This window comes from Anneissia japonica, unplaced genomic scaffold, assembly GCF_011630105.1.
Source record: "Anneissia japonica isolate Jap-2015-1 unplaced genomic scaffold, ASM1163010v1 scaffold1203_len951721_cov167, whole genome shotgun sequence".
Lineage (NCBI taxonomy): Eukaryota > Metazoa > Echinodermata > Crinoidea > Comatulida > Comatulidae > Anneissia > Anneissia japonica.
This window is the reverse complement of record NW_022722325.1, coordinates 814,539-826,760: the sequence shown is the minus strand read 5'-3', so window position 1 is coordinate 826,760 and position 12,222 is coordinate 814,539. Positions and strand designations below refer to the sequence as shown.

Genomic DNA, 12,222 nt, shown 5'->3' with positions numbered 1-12,222 from the left:
TGCAGACCCGCCCATACAAAGACATTTTCAAACATATCTGCATATAGCATTATTTAGACCCATAAATCATAAAAATCCCCTTGCTTAGGGGCCTACTAAAGACCATATCTCCAAGCTCTATCTTCTTCAACTGACTTCGTTGTGTAAGAGTCATTATTCATTCAATTCATATAATTTGACCTCTAAATAATAAATGAGACACAAATCATTGTTTGCCTCAATATTTCGAAACAAAGATACGAAGCAATAAATTAGGCCAAGTATTTTGAAGTTCGTTCTTGCATATTTTTTCTATTGTTCTTGGGGTCTTCAGCTTTCGTTTTTAGACACTTCTCAAATCTCATGATCAACGAGAGAGGAGTGACACAACAGTCTGTGCAATTAACATGCAATTAACCTACCAGGTTTTAATATTCGTATCACACCTTTGAAACTATGCTCAGTAGGCCTAGATCTGACCGGATTGGAATTCAAAAGACACCTCATACACAAAATAGCTATCCCCGGGAGCCGCAGTCATGTGACGAATGACTTCATTACGGGAAAATCCCTTTCATAAAACGCGTCGCGTTTGATAATTTGATACAAATGTTTGTTGTACTCAATTTAGCTAATTTTCTATTAATAAATACCAAACACTAATATGAAAAATATATTTACATTTGTGTATTGTATGTGTATTTTTTAATTAATTTATAACAAAAAAACTCCTTAGTTTACAATAAATGAAGTCATGTGTCACACATTTGATGTCATGTGTCACTCATTAAGAATATCGCGAGTTGGTCAGGTGGTTTTGCGTGGCTAGTCAAGCGTCGGTGAGTTGTTTACATGATTTAGCAGAGATTTAAAACACTACAACATTACTAGAGCTATTTGGTTGTTTTGGAATTCCATTCGTGTCCTATAGTTATCGGTTGTTTATGGTAGGTCTCGCACTACCTAGGCATGTCATAGGCCTAGGCCTAGCCCTCTAACTAGCTAGGCCTAGCTAGTTCGGGCTCGGAAGTAAGCCAAGGGCCAGGCCAAGTCGAGGAGGCCTAGGCTAGCCTACAGTACCTGATGATAGAGAATCTAGCCCACCTTGCTAAAACAAGCAACACCTTGCTAAATTAGTTAGGTTTCTAGGTACTGTATTTATTTAAGGGTACAATAGGTTCCTAGCTGATGCTGTCTCCTGTCTGTGGTGTGCCCGTCATCAAATGTGCCATCGGCCGTTTCAGTCCTCCTCTGCAGCAATATATTTAACATCCAGAAAAAATGATGAAATTAAGTGTACTTTGTTTGTCTAAATTATTAGAATATACACTATTCTTGCTTTACACATTACCATTGAGAATTTTATGATTATGTTTGTTAATTTTAGAATTATGCTCGTTTCTTGTAGTTGTATGCTCTGCCTGGCCTAAGCTAGGCTTCCCTTGTCGGATTCAAACAAATAAAACATATTGTTTGCCTTTCCCACAGACCTTTTTAATAGTTTTAGTCAAGACGCATACTAATTATATAATTATCAATATTACAATATTTACCGTATTAGTTCAATGATTTGAATTGACTAAAACATTCAATCATACAAAATGTGTTCATGACACAAGGCTGAAGTATAATATGCAAAATAGTTTAATTCTTTTAACCATATTTTAATTTCTAACTGAAATAAAATTTGCTAGGTGATTAAATTCTGGGTTTTTATACACTGTAGCTTGATTTATACACAGTCACAGTTTTGATATTTAACCAAACTATTTTAATGCCTCCTTTTTTTATACCAGGGAGTTGTTATAGACTAACTCCCTGTTTATACTGATCATGACTCAAAGTTTTGATGAGTTTTTTTTTTTTTAAATCAATGCTGCTAAGAACGATTCTAATGTTATCAATGCAATTTGCACAGTTTTAAAAAGGTAAATAAATTTAATGCGTAAATTGGAATGTTGATGTGTTATTACTGTTTGCACTATATACTTTTCAATATAAAGTTTAATCTTTAGCCAATGAAATACTGGTATTTTTTTTATATTGTTCACTAAATGTAGTACTCTTAGCTGATAGTTAGCAGTCTAGATTTGTAACATTGGAGTGCGATGAATCAAGTCTCACTGAATCAATGGAATAGAAAATTATGATATGAGCCTAAAAGGTACCTTGATGTTGGGATAACAGATGTTTTTGAGAGAACTGTCAAGCAAATATATAATTTGTTATAAGTCTTGACATCTCTCTTATTCTACAAGAAATTTACCAACTTCAATTTCCCAGGTATAAATCTGCCTGTGTACTTCTGTATCCCATCCTCCCTAACTTTCCAAGAAAATTCCATACAAAAATTCTCTGCTCAGTTATAAACCCACCCTCGCCTTTAGAAAATGGAAATTCTACAAGCTTATGGTATTAATGTTTTGAAGGAATATCTTTGAACTTACAGCATACAGTAGCTGCAATGTTTTAGATGCTATCTTGGCTATCCTTTCTTAAACGCTGAAGCTACAGTAGTGCAGGTTATCATTGCTGTAAATTCTGAAATTACTATATTAATTATACTGATATTAAGCATTAATATGAGCTAACAGTGGTGGATTCAGGAATGGGGAAGCAGTCTGCCTGCCTTCCCCCCTCCCCCCTTAGTTGTTCAATTTTTTTTTTTTTATGTAGAAATAAAAAAAATTATATTCAAATTGTAAGTCTGAGAGTGCATTTTCCGGCAATCTAGGTGCCAAAATCACAAATTTTCTTACCTCAGCCCCAACCATGGTGGGGCTGAGGTGATATACATCCTCCATCTGTGAAAGAACCTCCCCGGGCCCCATCTATCTTTAATTCCTGGATCCGCCACTCGCTATGCTTAGCTCTGGCCGTTTAAGTATATAAACTTTATCTAGCATCTCGCTAAACATGCCCCACGCCCACCCCCCCCCCCCCCCTTTGGAAGAACCTGGCTACGGGCCTGAAAGACCACCATTCTGCAGTAGCCCCAAATTAATGTCTGTCTTCTATTATAAGAGATAATTTGTCTAATTAAAGATCAAAGATAGGGGCCTACTAAAGACCATAAATCTCCAAGCTCTATCTTCTTCAACTGACTTTGTTGTGTAAGAGTCATTATTCATGCAATTCATATAATTTGACCTCTAAATAATAAATGAGACACAAATCATTGTTTGCCTCAATATTTCGAAACAAAGATACGAAGCAATAAATTAGGCCAAGTATTTTGAAGTTCGTTCTTGCATATTTTTTCTATTGTTCTTGGGGTCTTCAGCTTTCGTTTTTAGACACTTCTCAAATCTCATGATCAACGAGAGAGGAGTGACACAACAGTCTGTGCAATTAACATGCAATTAACCTACCAGGTTTTAATATTCGTATCACACCTTTGAAACTATGCTCAGTAGGCCTAGATCTGACCGGATTGGAATTCAAAAGACACCTCATACACAAAATAGCTATCCCCGGGAGCCGCAGTCATGTGACGAATGATGACTTCATTACGGGAAAATCCCTTTCATAAAAGGCGTCGCGTTTGATAATTTGATACAAAAACAAATGTTTGTTGTACTCAATTTAGCTATTTTTTTTATTAATAAATACCAAACACTAAATATGAAAAATATATTTACATTTGTGTATTGTATGTGTATTTTTAAATTAATTTATAACAAAAAAACTCCTTAGCTTACAATAAATGAAGTCATGTGTCACACATTTTGATGTCATGTGTCACTCATTAAGAATATCGCGAGTTGGTCAGGTGGTTTTGCGTGGCTAGTCCGAGCGTCGGTGAGTTGTTTACATGATTTAGCAGCGATTTAAAACACTAGAACATTACTAAAGCTATTTGGTTGTTTTGGAATTCCATTCGTGTCCTATAGTTATCGGTTGTTTATAGTAGGTCTCGCACTACTTAGGCATGCAATAGGCCTAGGCCTAGCCCTCTAACTAGCTAGGCCTAGCTAGTTCGGGCTCGGTAGTAAGCCAATGCCAAGTCGAGGAGGCCTAGGCGTAGCCTACAGTACCTGATAGAGAATCTAGCCCACCTTGCTAAAACAAGCAACACCTTGCTAAATTAGTTAGGTTTCTAGGTACTGTATTTATTTAAAGGTACAATAGGTTCCTAGCTGATGCTGTCTTCTGTCTGTGGTGTGCCCATCATCTAATGTGCCATCGGCCGTTTCAGTCCTCTGCCGAAATATATTTAACATAAAAAAAAATGACGAAATTAAGTGTACTTTGTTTGTCTAAATTATTAGAATATACACTATTCTTGCTTTACACAATACCATTGAGAATTTTATGATTATGTTTGTTAATTTTAGAATTATGCTCGTTTCTTGTAGTTGTATGCTCTGCCTGGCCTAAGCTAGGCTTCCCTTGTCGGATTCAAACAAATAAAACATATTGTTTGCCTTTCCCACAGACCTTTTTAATAGTTTTAGTCAAGACGCATACTAATTATATAATTATCAATATTACAATATTTACCGTATTAGTTCAATGATTTGAATTGACTAAAACATTCAATCATACAAAATGTGTTCATGACACAAGGCTGAAGTATAATATGCAAAATAGTTTAATTCTTTTAACCATATTTTAATTTCTAACTGAAATAAAATTTGCTAGGTGATTAAATTCTGGGTTTCTATACACTGTAGCTTGATTTATACACAGTCACAGTTTTGATATTTAACCAAACTATTTTAATGCCTCCTTTTTTTTTATACCAGGGAGTTGTTATAGACTAACTCCCTGTTTATACTGATCATGACTCAAAGTTTTGATGAGTTTTTTTTTTTTAAATCAATGCTGCTAAGAACGATTCTAATGTTATCAATGCAATTTGCACAGTTTTAAAAAGGTAAATAAATTTAATGCGTAAATTGGAATGTTGATGTGTTATTACTGTTTGCACTATATACTTTCCAATATAAAGTTTAATGTTTAGCCAATGAAATACTGGTATTTTTTTTATATTGTTCACTAAATGTAATACTCTTAGCTGATAGTTAGCAGTCTAGATTTGTAAAGATGGGTATAAGAGACAGGCCCCACCGGGGGCCCTAGACTGCCCCGCTTGGCCCCCAGCCAAGTGAGACTCGATTCGCTCCACTAGCTCCCCTCTGTTGGGCAGGTCCTGGCGCCACCCCTGGGAATGAGGACCCGCACCCACCCCCTCTCCCTCAGTCAAGCCGAAAAATATAAAAAGAGGGTGACAAATTTGAGTTAAAGAGAGGAAGAGCTAAAAAAGTAGTGCACCCTTGAGTTCAGTGGCGATACAGCAGTGGGCGAAAGGAGAGCTTGACTATTTACCAATTATTGGTGGGGCTGAGGTGGGCGTGGCGGCGTGAACTTCATATTGTGCCCCCACCCCGTCAGAAAATATCTGGATCCGCCCCTGGATAGTGCGAGGTGAGCACCAAGGGGTTGGGGGAATGGGTGACGCAATGTGTTTTGAAACCTCTGGCCTATCACACGGAATCATCAAATTAAAGGTACGACGTAGTCCCTACTCTCTCTAATTAAAAACCCCTCCAATTAAAGACAGACCCGTATCCGGAGGGGGTGGGGTTATGGTTCGGGAGAACCCCCCTTTTCTAACAAACCCTCTTTTTCTGGCGAACCCCCCCCCCCCCTCCCACTCCCCCACCCACACACCCCCCCCCCCACCCCACCCCCCCCCCCCCACAACGAAAAAATAAATCTGTATAAGCTTAAAAAAAACAAAAAAAAAAAAAACATACCAACATGGCAAAAAAATGTTTCCTCCCGATTCTGGCTTTAAGTGTGGTTTTCTAGTCCTTCATGTACACTCCGATATTAAAGAGTCACCCCCCCCCCCCCCTTTGGAAGAACCTGGCTACGGGCCTGAAAGACCACCATTCTGCAGTAGCCCCAAATTAATGTCTGTCTTCTATTATAAGAGATAATTTGTCTAATTAAAGATCAAAGATAGGGGCCTACTAAAGACCATAAATCTCCAAGCTCTATCTTCTTCAACTGACTTTGTTGTGTAAGAGTCATTATTCATGCAATTCATATAATTTGACCTCTAAATAATAAATGAGACACAAATCATTGTTTGCCTCAATATTTCGAAACAAAGATACGAAGCAATAAATTAGGCCAAGTATTTTGAAGTTCGTTCTTGCATATTTTCTCTATTGTTCTCTTCAGCTTTCGTTTTTAGACACCTCTCAAATCTCATGATCAACGAGAGAGGAGTGACACAACAGTCTGTGCAATTAACATGCAATTAACCTACCAGTTTTTAATATTCGTATCACACCTTTGAAACTATGCTCAGTAGGCCTAGATCTGACCGGATTGGAATTCAAAAGACACCTCATACACAAAATAGCTATCCCCGGGAGCCGCAGTCATGTGACGAATGATGACTTCATTACGGGAAAATCCCTTTCATAAAAGGCGTCGCGTTTGATAATTTGATACAAAAACAAATGTTTGTTGTACTCAATTTAGCTATTTTTTTTATTAATAAATACCAAACACTAAATATGAAAAATATATTTACATTTGTGTATTGTATGTGTATTTTTAAATTAATTTATAACAAAAAAACTCCTTAGCTTACAATAAATGAAGTCATGTGTCACACATTTTGATGTCATGTGTCACTCATTAAGAATATCGCGAGTTGGTCAGGTGGTTTTGCGTGGCTAGTCCGAGCGTCGGTGAGTTGTTTACATGATTTAGCAGCGATTTAAAACACTAGAACATTACTAAAGCTATTTGGTTGTTTTGGAATTCCATTCGTGTCCTATAGTTATCGGTTGTTTATAGTAGGTCTCGCACTACTTAGGCATGCAATAGGCCTAGGCCTAGCCCTCTAACTAGCTAGGCCTAGCTAGTTCGGGCTCGGTAGTAAGCCAATGCCAAGTCGAGGAGGCCTAGGCGTAGCCTACAGTACCTGATAGAGAATCTAGCCCACCTTGCTAAAACAAGCAACACCTTGCTAAATTAGTTAGGTTTCTAGGTACTGTATTTATTTAAAGGTACAATAGGTTCCTAGCTGATGCTGTCTTCTGTCTGTGGTGTGCCCATCATCTAATGTGCCATCGGCCGTTTCAGTCCTCTGCCGAAATATATTTAACATAAAAAAAAATGACGAAATTAAGTGTACTTTGTTTGTCTAAATTATTAGAATATACACTATTCTTGCTTTACACAATACCATTGAGAATTTTATGATTATGTTTGTTAATTTTAGAATTATGCTCGTTTCTTGTAGTTGTATGCTCTGCCTGGCCTAAGCTAGGCTTCCCTTGTCGGATTCAAACAAATAAAACATATTGTTTGCCTTTCCCACAGACCTTTTTAATAGTTTTAGTAAAGACGCATACTAATTATATAATTATCAATTTTACAATATTTACCGTATTAGTTCAATGATTTGAAGTATAATATGCAAAATAGTTTAATTCTTTTAATCATATTTTAATTTCTAACTGAAATAAAATTTGCTAGGTGATTAAATTCTGGGTTTCTATACACTGTAGCTTGATTTATACACAGTCACAGTTTTGATATTTAACCAAACTATTTTAATGCCTCCTTTTTTTTTATACCAGGGAGTTGTTATAGACTAACTCCCTGTTTATACTGATCATGACTCAAAGTTTTGATGAGTTTTTTTTTTTTAAATCAATGCTGCTAAGAACGATTCTAATGTTATCAATGCAATTTGCACCGTTTTAAGAAGGTAAATAAATTTAATGCGTAAATTGGAATGTTGATGTGTTATTACTGTTTGCACTATATACTTTCCAATATAAAGTTTAATGTTTAGCCAATGAAATACTGGTATTTTTTTTATATTGTTCACTAAATGTAATACTCTTAGCTGATAGTTAGCAGTCTAGATTTGTAACATTGGAGTGCGAAGAATCAAGTCTCACTGAATCAATGGAATAGAAAATTATGATATGTGCCTAAAAGGTAAAAGGATGTTTTTGAGAGAACTGTCAAGCAAATATATAATTTGTTATAAGTCTTGACATCTCTCTTATTCTACAAGAAATTTACCAACTTCAATTTCCCAGGTATAAATCTGCCGGTGTACTTCTGTATCCCATCCTCCCTAACTTTCCAAGAAAATTCCATACAAAAATTCTCTGCTCAGTTATAAACCCACCCTCGCCTTTAGAGATTTAAAATGGAAATTCTACAAGCTTATGTATTAATGTTTTGAAGGAATATCTTTGAACTTTTACCAGGAACAAAAATTGATTGCATACAGTAGCTGCAATGTTTTAGATGCTATCTTGGCTATATCCTTTCTTAAACGCTGAAGCTAGTGCAGGTTATCATTGCTGTAAATTCTGAAATTACTTAAGTATATTAATTATACTGATATTAAGCATTAATGTGAGCTAACAGTGGTGGATTCAGGAAGGGGGAAGCAGTCTGCCTGCCTTCCCCCCTCCCCCCCCCCCCCCTCCCCCCTTAGTTGTTCAATTTTTTTTTTTTTAATGTAGAAATAAAAAATTTTTTATTCAAATTGTAAGTCTGAGAGTGCATTTTCCGGCAATCTAGGTGCCAAAATCACAAATTTTCTTACCTCAGGCCCAACCATGGTGGGGCTGAGGTGATATAGATCCTCCATCTATGAAAGAACCTCCCCGGGCCCCATCTATCTTGAATTCCTGGATCTGCCACTCGCTATGCTTAGCTCTGGCCGTTTAAGTATATAAACTTTATCTAGCATCTCGCTAAACATGGGACAGATTCCATGGGTGGTGGTTTATGCTGAGAGGAAATGTGGTAATTGTAAGTCTGGTAAAATATCCGATACTTCCTGAGCCCTTCGTGGAACAGGATGTAGGTGATCCTTTGTTTTACTGTTACACCACTCTAAATTCAAAAGATAATCCCTAAGTTTATTTTGTAAAACCATTGAAATCCATACTTTTGTGTACATTTAAATGCCACAGTAAAAATGATAAATACTTATGTAAATTTTGTGTGTAATTTTATATTATTTTAAGGTCGATAATCACCTTTTATCTTGATTTATCACAAAATCTGAAAACTACATATGGCAACAGGTCTATATTTTTAGCTTTTATCTTTTATAATGGCATCATAACATTCGTACTGTAAATATATCAGAAAATTTGGTTTGGTTGAATGTGGGACACAAGCATGCATAAAGCAAGACAATTTCATCAATTTAGAAATTTTGTACTATCATTTTCATCAGTGTTTCATCACTTTATATTTTTTACAACATTTTATAATAAAATAATATCATAACCAAAAGTGAAACCACTATTTTATTATTTCTATTCTATAGCATACCATACAGTAGATTAGATCAATATGAGGTAATTATTTGCATGAAGAACATATTTCATGGTTTTTCTTAAGCTGATCTACTGTAAGCTGATATCACAATATACACTATTCTTAACTTGAGTTTTTGCTAAATTATGTTTAAATATTACTATTTTACAGTCTTAAATTACCAATCCTGTAATCACAATATAATGTAAATTCTTAATGATAATTGACAATTATTCATATGTGTGCCTTAATTTGATTTATGAATTTAATTTTATTAAATTGTTTTGATTTAAATGTTCGGTTATGTGCTCAGAATCAGAATAACTTTATTGTCTCCAATGAAAACAATGATATTTTGACAAGTATACAGTGATTACTATATATAATCATTATTATTATTCTTATTTTTATGTTTATTTGTTATGTTCATGCTAAATAGAAATTAACTAATTATTACTTTTCTAAATTTTGAAAATAGCTGGGGGAACCTAATTGCAATGGCGTCGAGTTCAAACAGAGATTCATCGGCCCGAGCAGCAGCACATATTCTAATCAGTGGATCCCACAGCGGTGAATCTTCCTCCTATACAGCGTCAGGACGAAACCAACCAGAGTCAGCAAATGAGGCTGAAATGCGGTTTTCATCAGTGCGCAGAATGTTCTGCCTTTTTGTGACATTTGACTTGCTTTTTATTGGGACGATATGGATTCTTTACGTTAATGTAAGTGTTTTTATATATACTTTTCAATTGATTTTGAAGTCACATCATCTTCAATTAATATTCTCCACTACTACTGTGTCCTCACATTGAGCAATCAAAGCCCCACTGTACAGAGGTGGAACCTATGTTTTCGGGGGAAGGTTTACTGTTTTACTTTACTACTGTGGGGTCCAGGGGGCTACTGTATGTCGCTTTGAAGTTTTAGCCATTTTGATCTCTAAATAATATCACATTTGATTAGATATTTTTGGCTGCTCTCTAAGAGTGTCACTGTCACTGGTGATAAAAAGTATCTAAACCAACGGGAACTAAATAATATGCCTATATCATAATTTGGTTCCAAATGGGTTTTATGTAAATGATGAAAGTAATTAAGTCTAGAAAATTGATGTCTAGTAATTAGTTATACAATAAAGTTCTTGTTTTATTGACAATCTTTAATATCACACACAGATATGTGTATCCAGAATTCTAGGCCATACCATCTTGTTTCTTGTATACAGTACCTCACTGAGAATGCTAGAGAAAGCTATTAAATTACCACCCTAGCTTTGTAAGATGTACAATTCATGCCTGTAGCCAAGCAGGAACTACCAACTCATGGCTTAAGCATGTAGCATTTTGTCTGCTTAGGTAATGGTCATGATTTCTGTTATTCTTTCAGACAAGTGGTATAAGTGGAGGTTTAAAAGAAGCATTTTGTTGCCAGGTAAATGATTTCAGCATCCACACATCTATGTTTGATATCGTGCTATTGGCTGCTGGGCGTGTAATGTTGCTATTATTGGCCTATGCTCTCTTTCAGAGCAAGCATTGGTTCACAGTGGCGGTGAGTTCTAATTTACTTTTAAATATAACTTGCAATAGAATTGATTGATTGATTCATTCATTCATTCATTTCTTTTCCTTTTTTTTTCATTTGTGTTGTTTTTGGGAATATTTTCATTTGTTTTGTAAAATTTTTTTTATATCGGATGTGACATACAGTAGGTATGGACAGTGATAATGCAGTGGCGGATATAGGAATTCGAAATAGAGGGGACCCAAGAAGGGACTTTCACAGATATACCAACTCAGCCCCACCATGGTTGGGGCTGAGGTAAGAAAAATTATGATTACTTCACCTAATGGCCGGAAATTGCAATCTCAGACTTAAATTTCAATATACTGTAATTTACTTTACTGTATTTATTTTCATGGCCAGCGGAAGCGGGGGGCCGGGGGGCCCGGGTCCCCCACCTTTTGGCGAAAAATATATAATGTCTGGAGATTTTTGTATGACTGCTGAGAAAGTTTACCTTACCGTTTTCATGAGGGGGAAAACCTTGAATTTTGAAGAACAAAGTAATTAGACACAGCTCAAAAGTCGAGAAAGGTAATTTCCCGCCATCTAGAAATCAAAATTTTCCCGGGAGAGGAATGTTGACCCCACCACCTAGATTTGATTCTAGATCTGCATGATTCATATTCCCATTCATCTTATAAGCAGTGGCGTAAAAGGCGGGGGCCAGGGGGCAGACTGCCCCCCCCCCCCAACGGTTTTTACCGGGCTGACCAAGCCGTCGTACCGGGCTGGGTAAGAAGAGAAAAGAAAGAGGAGAGAGGGAGGGAAAGAGAAAGAAGGGGAAAGAAAAAGAAAGGAAAAAGAAAAAGAGAAGAGAAAAATAAAGACAAGAATAAAAAGGAAGATATAATGAACAGATATCACAATACCCTGGCCTGCAACCCCTTCTCCACTTCAAAAAAGTGTCCATATCGCATTTGATCTAAGCCGCCAGGTATTCTCCGCAGTGGTGTAACCACCGGGGAACAAGGGGAAAATATCCATCTGTGGAAAATATTTCCCCATTGAATGCCCTTTTCACCCGGGAAAGTGCCTGAAAATCTCAAATTTTAAATCCAATATTTTGTTGAGGTAGGTCCAATTTCCTCTAAAAATTGCACATTTTAGGGAGTTTTGATCAATTCCGACGAAATTAGAAAACAACATTTTTCGCGCACTACGCGCGCATTTTTTAATGTTAAAGCTTGTGTTTGCTCTCCTTTGCCTTATAAATTATAACACATAGTCTCAAACTCAAGAAAGAAAATTTAAGGATAGATCGTTTATAAAAGAAGGGCCTCAATGTGTAATGATGTTGAAAGAATATGTTTGTAATAAATAAATCCATAAGGAAAATGCTTATATTCAGTTAAA

General features: G+C 36.1%; 1 protein-coding gene across 8 annotated transcripts in view; it reads left to right on the top strand.

Annotated features, from left to right (window-relative positions):
• The first annotated feature begins 719 nt into the window (after positions 1 to 719).
• The window catches only part of LOC117111826 (stAR-related lipid transfer protein 3-like), a 36,159-nt gene continuing 24,656 nt past the window's right edge, over positions 720 to 12,222 (top strand). For 3 of the 8 annotated variants that reach the window (XR_004445931.1, XR_004445932.1, XM_033254810.1), the window contains exons 1-3: positions 720 to 818; positions 9,782 to 10,025; positions 10,690 to 10,854. Coding sequence is in view for 6 of the 8 variants with exons in the window: in XM_033254810.1 (XP_033110701.1) it covers positions 9,801 to 10,025; positions 10,690 to 10,854 (390 nt within the window). In the remaining 2 variants the exon portion in view is untranslated. Of the gene's footprint in view, positions 927 to 3,761; positions 3,781 to 6,672; positions 6,801 to 9,781; positions 10,026 to 10,689; positions 10,855 to 12,222 lie in introns of those variants that run through there. The other 5 variants (XM_033254811.1, XM_033254813.1, XM_033254816.1 and 2 more) reach the window with 5 other exon arrangements.